The sequence below is a fragment of the Rhinichthys klamathensis genome, unplaced genomic scaffold (assembly GCF_029890125.1).
Source record: "Rhinichthys klamathensis goyatoka isolate OS25496 unplaced genomic scaffold, OSU_Roscu_1.1 h1tg000053l_1, whole genome shotgun sequence".
Lineage (NCBI taxonomy): Eukaryota > Metazoa > Chordata > Actinopteri > Cypriniformes > Leuciscidae > Rhinichthys > Rhinichthys klamathensis.
In genome coordinates, this window is record NW_026606598.1 from 1,228,364 (window position 1) to 1,242,776 (window position 14,413).

A 14,413-nucleotide genomic window follows, 5' to 3' on the forward strand; every position below is an offset into this window, starting at 1 on the left:
AGTACATTGAAAGTGCACATACTGTATAATAAAGTGCAACCCAAAAAACTTTTGCTGCTATTGAGGTGGGATACATACGGGTAAGGTTAGGAACAGGTTTGGTGGTGTGGTTAGGTTTAAGAATGGGTTAAGGTGTAAGGGAAGGGTCAACAGTGTAATTATTTCAGAAATTATTAAAGCTGTAATTAAGTAAATACAAGTACATCGTAAAAACATGTACAGTATGTACACATAAGTGCATTGTATTAAATGATTCATATTAATGTTGGTACAAAGACACTTCATATAAAGTGGGACCTAATATTTTATGTAACCAACATAATATGTTTTAGGATTAAAAAAGTATTAATTTCCTTTTCTGCTAAAGCAGAAGCAACAATAACACCTTCACTTCCTTAGGAAACGAAAAAGATGCACTTCACCCACACCAACTGGAATCATATTCTGGATAAAGGGATAAAACTAAACGCACCGCAATGCCCACAAAAGGTTTCTCCTCCAAACTCTTCCTAGAATCAGAAAAACATTTGTAAGCAAAGACACAGAGAATTCACTTTGAACAAGCCAGAAACCGACTACCCTGTAAAGGTGCACCAGTCAACAATGCTTTACATAACAGAGGCCTGTATGAGTGAGTGATACAAAAGAAGCCAAATCTGAAGTTTGCCAAAAAGCCCATTAGCATTGCTGGATAAGCCATTGTGGTCGGATAACCACAAAATAGAGCTTTGTAGTAAAAAATCTTCTTAGTCAAAATCCAACAATGCCCAAATGTCTTAATTACAATATGGCATCACATTTAGAAGGACTATGTGTCTTGTTGAATAGATGGAAATACCAGAATTAAACCATGTTCATTGAAATAAGAAAAATGTAAACCTTTACTTTCAGAATTATAGGCCTACCTGAATTCATTTATATTAAACATTCTTAAAAAAAAAAAGGTTCTGTATTGGCATCTAGTTCCATGAAGAACCTTTAACATCCATAGAAACTTTACAGTCCACAAAAGGTTCTTTAGATTTTTAAAATGTTATTCACGTTAATAAAAATATTATTTTAAGAACTGTTCACTGAAAGGTTATTTGGGGTACCAAAAATGGTTCTTCTTTGGCATCGCTGTGAAAAACCCCTTTTGAACGGAGAGGTCTATATTTTCCTCCATGTGATTTTAAAAAACAGCTATAGCTGTGGATTTTTGGACATGAAATAATATGTCATAGGTTTATTTAGCAGTGGAACATACATGTGCATGACAGAGGCTGGTTACTATCAGCCATGAACTTTTAAAATAGCTCATTGCCCCGCTTGCATCCGTTCAATTTCTGTATCTGATCCTGTTTGGTCAAGTTTGTTTTCAGACACGATTGGGCCATTGCTGAACAGCTACCACTCATCTACTCGCAGCTGAAGGATCATAGTCCAAAAAGTGTGGTCTCACGTGCTCACCTGTTTGTCCATGTGTAGTTTGACACGAAGAATCAATGCTACTGTTCAGAAAAGGTTTAAGTAAAATAAGTTTTTTTTTTTTTTTTTTTTTTGCAATAAATCATTTTGTAATTTAATAATAAAGATTACAAATATTCTTTTTTAATTGTTCAATTTCATTAGTAAAAAAATTGTTAATGGATGTAATGATCTGATTTTTCTCTCAGAGTTTATCTCATGTGCCACGTCACAAGTTGAGAGTTCAACAAGATATTGACTTTTGTCTCATCATCTCACTTCATTGACTTATTTGTTCACACGAAAATTCTCCCCTAAAAATGAATCCGCCATGTGAAACACCAAATTTCTCCGCTTTTATATTATAATGTTTATGTAATCTATTCAAAGATAACCATCAATACATGTATTCAGCATCTACGCAATCCACTATTTAGCCAGTTAAGTAAAGTTATAGGTCATTCCTGTAGGTTCCTATAGATTTTGTTTGTCTTTTCTGCTCAAACACAAATGTTGTAGGTTTAACCCCATGTGTGGGTGCCTATGGAACTGAAAAGTAACTAAGATCACAATCCTGCCCTGTCACCAGTGCCTTTGACAGAAAGGCATATGATTATTACTTTAGGGGAGGGCCCTGTTTTGTAAGCATCTAAATGACAATAAACTATTAACTATTAAACTTGCCTTTATCAGCTTATGTATTAGAGCTCCTCAAGTATTTTGAGAGTGAATCATTCATCCCAACCCAGATCAAAGAACGAAGCAGCTAAACAAAATATAGAGAAATAATAATCACATTTATTTTGCAATGTTTTGATCCAGTGGATCTGCCTAATTTGACATTTTGACCCTTGATTACACATTATAAGCAATGTCTGAGCAGACAGCTCAACATTTAACAAAGATCGCCACAGCACGTCTTGGAATGGTTATATGTTAAACTACAATGTTTTTAAAAGAGTTTTGCAATGCATTTATTACATAACAAAAAAAAAACACTTTATGAGAAGAGTGCTGTATCACCCAATCACATCTGCAGTAGACTTCACACCTCTTCAGATCTGATAAGCACTCTAAGCACTCTAGCCCTGATTCGGATTAGAAGAAATATGTGACGAGGGTTTCTAACACAAAAGTGTCTACTGTGTCCATTGACACCAGCAGTCGAGTCCTCCCACCCCCCCAAAAAACCTTCCTATGACAGAGCTGAGCACACAAGGGGTTAACCCTTGAGTTTCTGAAAGTTTGAATCTCCTCCCCCCAAATAACACCCCATGGAATGGTCTGCCCCACTCGTTCACATGACACGTGTGTGTATGTTTGTGAGTGAGAGAGAGAGTGAGTAAAGCTTGGTGTGTGTTTTCTGTCTGCCATATATAGGGGCAAACTTGCTTCGAGGCGAGGTTGTGTGTTATATAGTCTGTGATCTATCTTCAAACCTCTCTTTCTTTCTATCTTTTATACCCTCGGGACTATAAGGAGCTCTGCATACTTGGCCTGCTTCTGCCACAATTGGAGGAAAACTATTAAGCCTTTGATAGATTATTTTTTGTCCTGTTGATTTTGAAGATCTGTTCAATTGCTGGCAAACATGGAAGAGCTGAATGACGTTCATGATGACGGATCATTCATGTTCACCTCAGAGTCTGTGGGAGAAGGGCATCCAGGTGATTTTAAATCTTTCCCTGAACTTTTAAATGAAACTCTCAGAAATGTGCTTTTAAACTATTATATAGTAAAACTATTTTTTTTGACTGTTTATTGATTCGGTATCTATATAGCCTACTTGCATGGAGACATGCACCTATAGACTATTTACCTGCCTCGACAAGTCAATGGAGCATCTACTGTAGAAGTGGTTGGTTAAGCAACAGTTCAGTAGGGTTCATTCACACATTTAGTAACAATACGTCCACAGTACCATGTGCTCAGCAGGTATTTCATTGAGTGAAAGTGTAGTAGACAAAAATAGTCAATTAGGGGTCATGACTTTTACAGGGGGTGTTAAATTGCATCATATCACTAGGAGGCTTTTCTCAGTTACATATTTACTGTGCAATTTATTTAATAATGAACTTACTGATGCAATGAATGATTTGATTTTGGCATGGTTGTCTAGTGAGTCTAGTGAGCGCACATGTATACCAACAGACTTTGCTTTAGTTTGTTTTACTGTTTCATGTGGGAACTTGCCAGACCTCACATTTCTTATCGACCATATTGAGGTTCTCTCACGTCATGATACAAGGCCAAAGTGCTATAAACAGTTTCAAGAGTGAAACATCAAGTCATGTCAGATGTCAAGTGTGCTTTCCCAATATCACAAAGCCGCTTTACAGAAAACTCTTAATGACTTTTAATGACTCTCTAAATACATAATCTCATCTAGTCTGGTTCCTCCTAGACAGATTTTGCAACACTGCAAACTAACCTGTCTGGTTCACTTGAACAAGTTTTGAGTCTTGCTAAACATCTCCAATCAGCACATATTTCAGCAGATCAATCAATAGACACGCATGTGCAAGACACAGAAAATTGATTCCATAATGTTCCAGACCTCATAGATTTGACTTGTTTGTCTCTTATCACCTGAGTGTTGTTTTTGACAGCGTACTTTCTGATGTAACTCACCTAAGCGGTTGCCTCAGCTAGCAGCCCAAATATAGACTGAGTGAATGATTCTGAAAGGAGAGGACCACTGGTATTGTCCTCCAGCTGCTCAGCTGTGGTTTTGCTTTGTTGGGATTCCTGTGTCCTGTAAAGAGTATTGACATAGGAAAGACATCAAAACTCTTAAACTGAAACTTTCTGGTGCCATAACACTAAACACTCACTTGAACCTTAATCTGAGCCATTACATAACTTTGTTTTTGTAATCGTGTGTTTTTTTTTATAATTTTTTTTATAGATAAAATCTGTGACCAAATCAGTGACGCAGTTCTTGACGCACACTTGACGCAGGACCCGGATGCTAAAGTGGCCTGTGGTGAGTGAACTTTTAATCCCAAAATAAATAAACATGTAAAGATTTTCTGTATAAACACGAGTGTCAAAATATTCTTTGAAAGTTCATAGTCCAACAGTGAGTCACTTATCTTGACTCTTGTTCGGTTATAGAGTGACCTGACCATTCCATACACCCTTTCTATCCTTAAAGTTTAACGACATTTAAATGGATAACATCCCCATGTCCAAATTCAAGCTAGCAATAAATTATACAGTGGCGATTTCCCTTTGTCATGGGTTGTTCGACTAATTAAAATTGTTTTAATCATCAGAGACTGTTTGTAAGACTGGTATGGTACTTCTCTGTGGTGAGATCACATCTCGTGCCAACGTGGACTACCAGAAAATTGTGCGTGACACCATTAAACACATTGGTTACGACAACTCCGAAAAAGGTCAGAATCATTATTTGGATAATTATTCGTTCTTTAGATCTTTACTAACTCAACCACCAAATGTTATTCTTCCACGCTTTGCTCCTCCCTCTGTTCAGGTTTTGACTATAAAACCTGCAATGTTCTGGTGGCTCTCGAGCAGCAGTCTCCGGACATAGCGCAGGGCGTCCATGTTGACAGACATGAGGAAGATATTGGGGCTGGAGACCAGGTCCGAACACAACGGAAGTGTAAAAATAAGTTTGAGCACATCATTTGTGATAAACATCTTCATGTTGCGTTTCCATTGTGTTTTAGGGGCTCATGTTTGGCTATGCCACTGATGAGACGGAGGAGTGCATGCCGCTTACCATTGTCCTCGCTCACAAACTCAATGCCAAAATGGCCGAGCTTCGGCGGGATGGCACCATCCCATGGCTCCGCCCAGACTCAAAAACTCAGGTCAGCAATATGAGAGTGAAATGTTTAGAAGGAAAACAACTTCTTTTTTGCACACTTACAATTGCAAGTTGATATAATTGTGCAGGTTCAGACTTCAGAGCCCCTGACTGACATTGACCATGCTATCTTATCAGCCGAGTGTTCATTGAACCAGTACATTGGCCAATAGGTGTGACGGCTGTTGAGCAAGATATTGACCATGAGGCGGCCTCTTTTAACGCTTATAAGAAAATGACCCCCTGCATGACATCCAGGGCCCCCGATCCTTACTTTTCACAGTGGGGCAGAGGACACGGCTGTGCACCTGTCAATCTCAGGAGCATGCCAGGAACTGGAAGCTGAAACCTCTGGTCTATTTTAGAGTTCTGCCATTTTCAGACCATACAGCAGGAAATGTCCAAAGTTTGTCACATTCCCTATGTTGTACATGTCAATTGAAACTATTACTTCAGATGACTTCGCCTATATGTTTTCCACAACTCCAGGTCACAGTGCATTACAAGCAGGAGAATGGCGCTGTGATTCCTTTGCGTGTCCACACAGTGGTCATCTCCGTCCAACATGACGACTACATTTCACTGGAGGAGCAGAAGCGTATTCTGAAGGATAAGGTCATCAAAGCTGTGGTGCCAGCAAAATATCTCGACGACCAGACCGTCTACCATATTCAGCCGAGTGGGCGCTTTGTCATCGGAGGGCCTCAGGTGAGCACCCTCTGTCTTTCTATGGTTTCATATGTTGTATGTATAATGCACTTTAACTCTTTTCCCGCCATTGACTGAAATTTCCGGCTTTCCGTGTTTTCACTGTTATACGTTAGGGGGCGCTATTAGGGATCTTCTGAAAGAGTACAGAATCTCCAGATGAAAAAACACAGGCGAAGAAGAAGCAGAAACAAGCGATAGCATATGTAAGCAGAGGCATATGTAAAATAACGCAACCATCAACATTAAACAGCATATGAATCAAAGCTACCTAATGTTACCAAATGAAATGTCTGCCCAGGACAAGGTATAGGACTGAGCAAGCTTTGGGGGTGTTGATGGACTCGATCTACTCCATCTGTTTCGATCATTGTTCTGAATCTGATCCAGATGTAGTCTTTGACAAAAATGCAATTTTCTTTCATGTTGCTTTTTATTTTGTTTTGATAAAAAAAAAAAAGAATGCATGAAGCTAGAATAAAATATTTTTTTGTTTAAATATTGCATTTTGATATATTGCACGCTCAGATATTCATACAACAAAATATTCTGAGGGCCATGAAACTTTTGTGAAAATTATCAAAAATACGGGCGCTGATTGGCAACTTTTTTCAAAAACGCTGGCGGGGAAATGGTTAAAGGATTTGTTCACTTAAAATGAAAATTCAGTGATTACTTATTGACCCTCATGTCGTTCCAAACCTTTGAATTTTTATAAGAATCTTCATGCATCTCTTGTCTTGCAACAACAGATCATCATAAATATTACTTGTGCTCTATCTTCCAAGTCTTCTGAAGCAGTATGATGATAGATTTGTGTGAGGAGCAGGCCGAATTTAAATCATTATTCATTAAAAATATGGACCCGCTATATGTCAAAGCTGTCATTCACACTAAAACGGCACTGGTTCTCACATTTGTTGTAGCCATGGTGTGCCATTTTGCATCTAGACACAAGCTTCAATAGAGGTGAAGAGCTGTTTCATGATTCTTCACAAAACTCTTTCTCTCTAACTGCCAACTGGTTTAGAACGACATGAGGATCAGATATTAATTGGCAGTTTTTTCATTTTTGGTGAACTTGCATAAACCAAATCATAATCTTTGCTTTTCAGGGAGATGCTGGTGTTACAGGTAGGAAGATTATTGTGGACACATATGGTGGATGGGGGGCTCATGGTGGTGGGGCCTTCTCTGGAAAGGACTACACCAAGGTGGACCGCTCTGCTGCCTATGCTGCACGCTGGGTGGCTAAGTCTCTGGTGAAGGCCAAACTGTGCAGTAGAGTGTTGGTTCAGGTGAGATGAAAGTGTAGACATCTTCCATAATAACATCTCACAAGTTAACCCCCCCCCTGAAAAACGCATGAGGTTGTGCCTAGATAAAAAAGTTGATCCAAGCAACTTGCATTATTGACCAATTTGATCGGATCTGGATTAAAACTGGAATGGATGAGCTGGTGTCTGGAGCAGGGTCGTGAATAATTTATGTGTTTTGTAGGTGTCTTATGCCATTGGAGTCGCCCACCCTCTTTCAATCTCCCTCTTCACCTACGGCTCATCGGTAAAACCAGAGAAAGAGTTGCTACACATTGTCAACAAGAACTTTGACCTCCGACCAGGTGTCATTGTTAGGTAAACAATTAATAAGATAATATGTTCTTATTATTCTTCCACTTCAGGCAAAGAAACCAACATTTCAAGTTTTTCAGTTTAAAAAAAACAATTGGTTAAGTTCAGTGCTTTGTATGGGTGGGTTAAAATTTAGGCAGATGATTAACATTTAGTTTAGGATTCACTAAAATAAGACTCAAGAGGGAATAATGGGAAATTCTTAGATATTACATTTGTCCATGAGAAATAAATGCCATGTAATGTTAAATCCATTAAATATCTAAGACATCTTCTACTTTTAGTCGATAAGAAAGTGCAAAACGAAACCAAATTTTAAAAATGTATATTCATTTAAACATATCAACATTGAACAAAAACAACATGTGGAAACTGTTCTTGTGAAACCTTAAGCTCTTACAATAATACTATAATTAGTACACTGTTGAAATACAATATTATGAATTATTTACACTTTAGTCATTTATTATGGAAAGTGCTTAAAAAAAACTTAATTACTTAATTACAATCCTGCTCTATCTTCATAGTGATATACACTCACCGGCCACTTTATTAGGTACACCTGTCCAACTGCTCGTTAACACTTAATTTCTAAGCAGCCAATCACATGGCGGCAACTCAGTGCATTTAGGCATGTAGACATGGTCAAGACAATCTCCTGCAGTTCAAACCGAGCATCAGTATGGGGAAGAAAGTTGATTTGAGTGACTTTGAACGTGGCATGATTGTTGGTGCCAGAAGGGCTGGTCTGAGTATTTCAGAAACTGCTAATCTACTGGGATTTTCACGCACAACCATCTCTAGGTTTTACAGAGAATGGTCCGAAAAAGAAAAAACATCCAGTGAGCGGCAGTTCTGTGGGCGGAAATGCCTTGTTGATGCCAGAGGTCAGAGGAGAATGGCCAGACTGGTTCGAGCTGATAGAAGGGCAACAGTGACTGAAATAACCACTCGTTACAACCGAGGTATGCAGCAAAGCATTTGTGAAGCCACAACACGCACAACCTTGAGGCGGATGGGCTACAACAGCAGAAGACTCCACCGGGTACCACTCATCTCCACTACAAATAGGAAAAAGAGGCTACAATTTGCAAGAGCTCACCAAAATTGAACAGTTGAAGACTGGAAAAATGTTGCCTGGTCTGATGAGTCTCGATTTCTGTTGAGACATTCAGATGGTAGAGTCAGAATTTGGCGTAAACAGAATGAGAACATGGAACCATCATGCCTTGTTACCACTGTGCAGACTGGTGGTGGTGGTGTAATGGTGTGGGGGATGTTTTCCTGGCACACTTTAGGCCCCTTAGTGCCAATTGGGCATCGTTTAAATGCCACGGCCTACCTGAGCATTGTTTCTGACCATGTCCATCCCTTTATGGCCACCATGTACCCATCCTCTGATGGCTACTTCCACCATGTCACAAAGCTCTAATCATTTCAAATTGGTTTCTTGAACATGACAATGAGTTCACTGTACTAAAATGGCCTCCACAGTCACCAGATCTCAACCCAATAGAGCATCTTTGGGATGTGGTGGAACGGGAGATTCGCATCATGGATGTGCAGCCGACAAATCGGCAACTGTGTGATGCCATCATGTCAATATGGACCAAACTCCCTGAGGAATGCTTCCAGCACCTTGTTGAAACTATGCCACGAAGAATTGAGGCAGTTCTGAAGGCAAAAGGGGGTCCAACCCGTTACTAGCATGGGGTACCTAATAAAGTGGCCGGTGAGTGTATAATATATAAAGCATGGCATTTCCCAATTGTTCCTCCAGAGGGAGTACCGCTGTCATCAATGTAGCCGGGTACTACTTTATATTAAGTTTCTCTTGAAGGGATAGTTCACACAAAAATTCAAATTGTCATCATTTACTCACCCTCAAGTTGTTTCAAATCTGTGAGAACTTCTTTCTTCTGCCAAACACAAAAGAAGATATTTTGAAGAATGTCGTTAACCAAACAGGTGATGGACATACTATGGAAGTCAATATGGCCAGTTTGGTTACCCATATTCTTCAAAATATCTTCTTTTGTGTTCAGCAGAAGAAAGAAATTCATACAGGTTTGGAACAACTTTAGGGTGAGTAAATGACAGAATTTTTATTTTTGGGTGAACTATCCCTTTAATTCAAATGATTCAATTGTGCAGTTGTAGTATAATATTTAATAAGTACTTTTGCACCTAAATTAGGTACAGTTTTGGTTCAAGTAGGATTGAGGTGTCGGCTGTTTGGTGAAAAGCTAAATCATTTAATTTCCACTAACAGGGACCTGAACCTGAAGAGGCCGATCTACCAGAGCACCGCCTGCTATGGTCACTTTGGCCGATCAGAGTTTCCCTGGGAGATGGCCAAGAATCTCAAGGTTTAAAGAGAGAGGCGTGCAAGCCCTACCTTCAGTCATTCAGTCGCTTTTTCCTTCTGTGCTCCTCTCCCTTCTGATTTTGGTTCTCCTCTGGCATACGCTATATTTTAGATTAGACAAATATACTGTAAATGTCATGAAAATCCAGTCTTTTATTTAGAAGTCTGTTGAGAAAGGATCCCTCACAACATCAACACTCATGACAATCAATCATTCCTTAAAGCTGAATTGTCTTTTTTTGTGTGTGTGTGTTAAAAGGCGATTTCATATCCGAGGTTGGCATATAGAGACAACTTTAAGTGATCAGTAAACCTGAAAAATGTAAATACAGTGACTCATCTGTAGTGCTACCGAAACGCATTACTCTTTCAACACTCTCAGAAAAAATGTGTGAAAAACATCTTTTCACTGGGGCAGTACCCTTAAAACGACATCTTTGTACCCTTTTTTACCCCTAAAAGGTGCATACTAGCACCTTAGAGTAGCAAAATGTACCTTAAGGTACTACTGTGAACTTTTTAGGGGTTGATAAGGTACCTAAGTTGTGAAATTAAAGGTGCTGCATGTAATTTTTTGGACTGTACTAAAGTACTAAAATACAATAATATGTTTGCAGATATTTAGGAAACATGCTAAGTTGAAATACTCGTTTCTCTGAAAAACAGTGCTATGTTATTCTACTTTGAAATTGCGTTCCATTTCGGAATGTCTGTTTTTGTTTTGGTCTGTGTGATCCCACCCACTGCCAATTTACCTAATAGTATTTCTACACACCGCCTATGTCGTAGCTACGCCGTGAGTTTGACGCAGAAGTTTAAATTGGGGTTAAAGGCTGATTTATACTTCTGCGTCGGACCTACTCCGGAGCCTCTACGTACGCTATAGACTACGCGTTGGTTTTAATTGATACTTCTGCGTCGTTGTCCGCGTTGACGCATGCAGAGGGAACATGTGAAACCCGAGGGAGGGGTTCTAACAGACCAATCACAGCGCTTGCGTCCGCGTAGAATTGACGCGCTGTTACATTTTTGGAGAGGTGCACGTCAGGGTACGCCGAAGGGTACGCGCGCTACACTAAGCCTACGACGTAGCTGCGGCGGGAGTTCGACGCAGAAGTATAAATTGGGCTTTAGGCTCAAAGCTTTCCATTGTCAATTACGCTGTTGCGTGTCCTCAATCTGGCAACCTGCATGAGTGTGGAGTCTGAGAAGGAGGGGGCAGGGAAACAACTCTCCAATATTTTGAATTTGGACTACAGTACCCATTTTAACCACTAGCTGTCAAATATTACATACTGCACTTTTAACTTAAAAATTAGAAAATGGCATAAAACATCTGCGAATAAAGCACCGTTTCCATCCCACGTGTTCGAGAGAACAAAATAATCACTTCCTGGGAAAAATGGAAGTTGCTGCAATTGGGGAAAAACCACTGTGGCTCTTTTTTGTACATCATAAATTAGAGGCCGTTTAGACAACACCGTTTTCAGCTAAAAATGGAAAACTTGTTATGTGCTTTGGCTGTTTATTTACATGACTACAGTGTTTCGGGGGCTTGTGTGGGGCAAAACTTTTGAAAACGGGATTCAAAGTGCAAGTTTTTGAAAACGATACCGTTATCATCTCTGTGTAATCTACAAAAATGGACATTTGTGAAAACGGTGACGTCATGTGCATTGTGTTTAGTCTATAGGCGTGTAGTTTATTTATAAAGTGACATCGCCAACTACTGGCATAATACAGCTGGGGGGGGGGGGGGGGTTATCGTCTTTGCGGATCCTTGTGAACAGGTATCGTTTTGACAACGCTGTTATCTGTAGGCGCAAAATGCAAAGGAAAAACTTTTCCATTTTTAGTACATTGTTGTCGTGTAAACGTACCCTAACTTGCGCTTGAGACAAAATACAATATGCTATCTTCCTTTCGGAAGCGAATGCCTAACACATTTCAGCTTTATATCTCAAATCATTTAAATCATCATTTTTCAGTTTTTACTGCATTGTAATTTCCTTTTCTCTGTCTTTACAGTAGTAAAGTTACAGTAGCATGTTGTGAGGAGACATGAAATTGTGGACCATTACAAGCTTTAGGCTTTTTATATGTTCTACGATCCGAGAATCATATTCCTCTCATCATACTTACAGTCTTAAAAGGGTCTAATTTGTGTGCCTTTTTCTTGCATCATAAGATCATTTGCTTTTTACGCTTCATTTTTGACTGCATCATCTCATTATTATTATTGGACAATGGCAGGGGGATATTAATATGAGAATTTTGATGTTTACATGTACAGATCCTGTGCTGGTCTGACATTGATTGTCACCACTGGAGAGTGAGCATGAGTATGTACTTCTGTTATGAACAAAGCCAGATTATGTTGCACACTTGAGATGTGTGTGGAAGCCACTGTGTAATCTCATTTGTTCAACAGAGGCATTAATCCTTAAAAACACTGTAAACCTTCTTATTATTACAGTTTTCTTTCAGATTTTTAGCGTCTGAATTTAAGATCTGACATGTAAATAATTGTGAATAATTAAAGTGGAAAATTCTTCATATTTGTCCAGTGTCATATGGATCTCTTTAAACGCAATGAATGACTCATTAATTTTTGGATATGCCAACCAATAATTTCATTATGTTGCAGATTTAAGTTTCAAATGCACAACGAATGTTTACTAGCATATATTCACAATTTTGCAATAGGTCACCAAAATTTGAAGCACAACACCTGACAAGTCAAAGAAGAATAACCAAATTCAATGTTTGCTTAAGTTATGTAGACGATGTCACACAATTCCTGTTAGTAATCAATCACCGTGGCCTTGAGTTTGCTCAAAGTTCATTGCTCCTTCACAGAGAGACAAAATGAGAGTAATGATTCAGCTTTATTTCCATACATTTAAATTTACAGCACAATCAAATGCATTCTGCCAAAAAACAAAACATTCTCCAATGAGTGAGCCAATCCTTGGTTGAAACAAAGGCACATAAGGGTTTTATTTTTATTTTGCAGCATGCCACCAAACGCTGATATGTGCTGAATGTAGACAGCAGGTTTGCAGTATTACGCTTCGAGCAAACAGGTTAGATAATGCATGGAAGAACACGAGTCTATGCAAAAGGTTAACACAGAAAAGTAATGCTTTGAACCTTTTTAATGGAACAGTCCAAATGACAATTCTTTCATTTCTATTCTCCCTCACGGTGACCTCTTTTTTCATGTGAAACTTTTTTTTTTTTTTTTAGCTTGTTACTTAAATTCAGTTCATGTCTGTTAAGCTCCAAAAATGTGTTCTGTAGTACGACTTGTGTGCCATATTCTCAAGTCTTCTGAAACCTTATTATACAGGAGGAACCAACTGAAATATAAATCATTATTCACAGAAATTCCCTTATTCTGCATCAGGCAAATCTCATTTGATGGCACTGATGGAATGATGCATCATCATGGCATTTTGAATGCTGGTGCAAATGAGATTTCACAGCTTCAGCAAAGGGGAATATTAACAGTGAAATAACTTCAAATTCACCAGTCTTGTATGGCTTCGAAGACTTGAAATACACCACATGAGTCTTGTGAACTACTTGGTTGTCACTACTTTGAATTGTCATGTGTGGAATAGAGCTGCATAATGATTCTTTGAATTTCTTCGTTTGACTTCCACAGGGAAAATAACAGCATGAGTATATAATGAATTTTTATCTTTGGATGAACTTTTTAAGCAATATCAGAGATATTTCTGAGGTACAGATAATGGTTTAAACAACAAATTAAACCAAATGATGGGGTTAACCCAGTCCCCTTTTCAAGATAATGGAACATGAAGGAAATGATCTAAACAAGTAACTGAAACGGTAAAACTTTTTCTCATATCTGGTTGATCAACGCAGTCTTGAACACAGAAGGAAAAATATGTGATGAGACAGATCTGAAATTCCTGAGCGTAAAGAAATAGTAAACTGAAATGACATGAAAGACGTTTTCTGGACGGCACTAGTAACATCAGATGTTAAGCATAAACATGGCTCTTATCCTGACAAATGAAATGACAAAACTCCCTTGATAATGATTAAGGAACCATATGATTTTTTTTAATGCTGGTAGAATGAAAACATTTGACCAATGTAAACCAAGCTTCATCTGTTTTTTTCTCTCAAAACAAACAAAAACAATTATTATCTTGCAGTCCTGCTGCATGTCATTTTGTCTGCAAACAGCTCACATGGAACTAGTACATCTGTGAACACATAAACTAGTCCTCCTTCACCTTAAAGGGCAGCTTCTGAGAAAACTCAGTCTTTCATCACTAGACGTTTCCTTGTAACAAACCTTGACGATTCCGCAGTGACAGAAAAAGGGAACCTTATGAACACAGACATCAAGACAAACAACAGGTAGTGCTGTTCTCGAACACATTT

The 14,413-nt window shown here is 38.7% G+C and overlaps 1 protein-coding gene across 2 annotated transcripts; it reads left to right on the forward strand.

The window, feature by feature from the left end:
• Window positions 1-2,902: 2,902 nt before the first annotated feature.
• Window positions 2,903-10,581, forward strand: mat1a (methionine adenosyltransferase I, alpha). Of its 2 annotated transcripts, XM_056248056.1 has the most exons (9): window positions 2,903-3,113; window positions 4,355-4,432; window positions 4,725-4,847; window positions 4,946-5,058; window positions 5,145-5,288; window positions 5,774-5,992; window positions 7,108-7,290; window positions 7,493-7,626; window positions 9,896-10,581. In XM_056248056.1, the coding sequence occupies exons 1-9, from the start codon at window positions 3,038-3,040 to the stop codon at window positions 9,996-9,998; spliced, it is 1,173 nt and encodes a 390-aa protein (XP_056104031.1). In that variant the 5' UTR covers window positions 2,903-3,037; the 3' UTR covers window positions 9,999-10,581. The 2 variants fall into 2 exon arrangements, with proteins under 2 accessions (XP_056104031.1, XP_056104032.1); XM_056248057.1 differs by lacking the exon at window positions 9,896-10,581 and having other exon boundaries at window positions 7,493-7,630.
• Window positions 10,582-14,413: the final 3,832 nt, after the last annotated feature.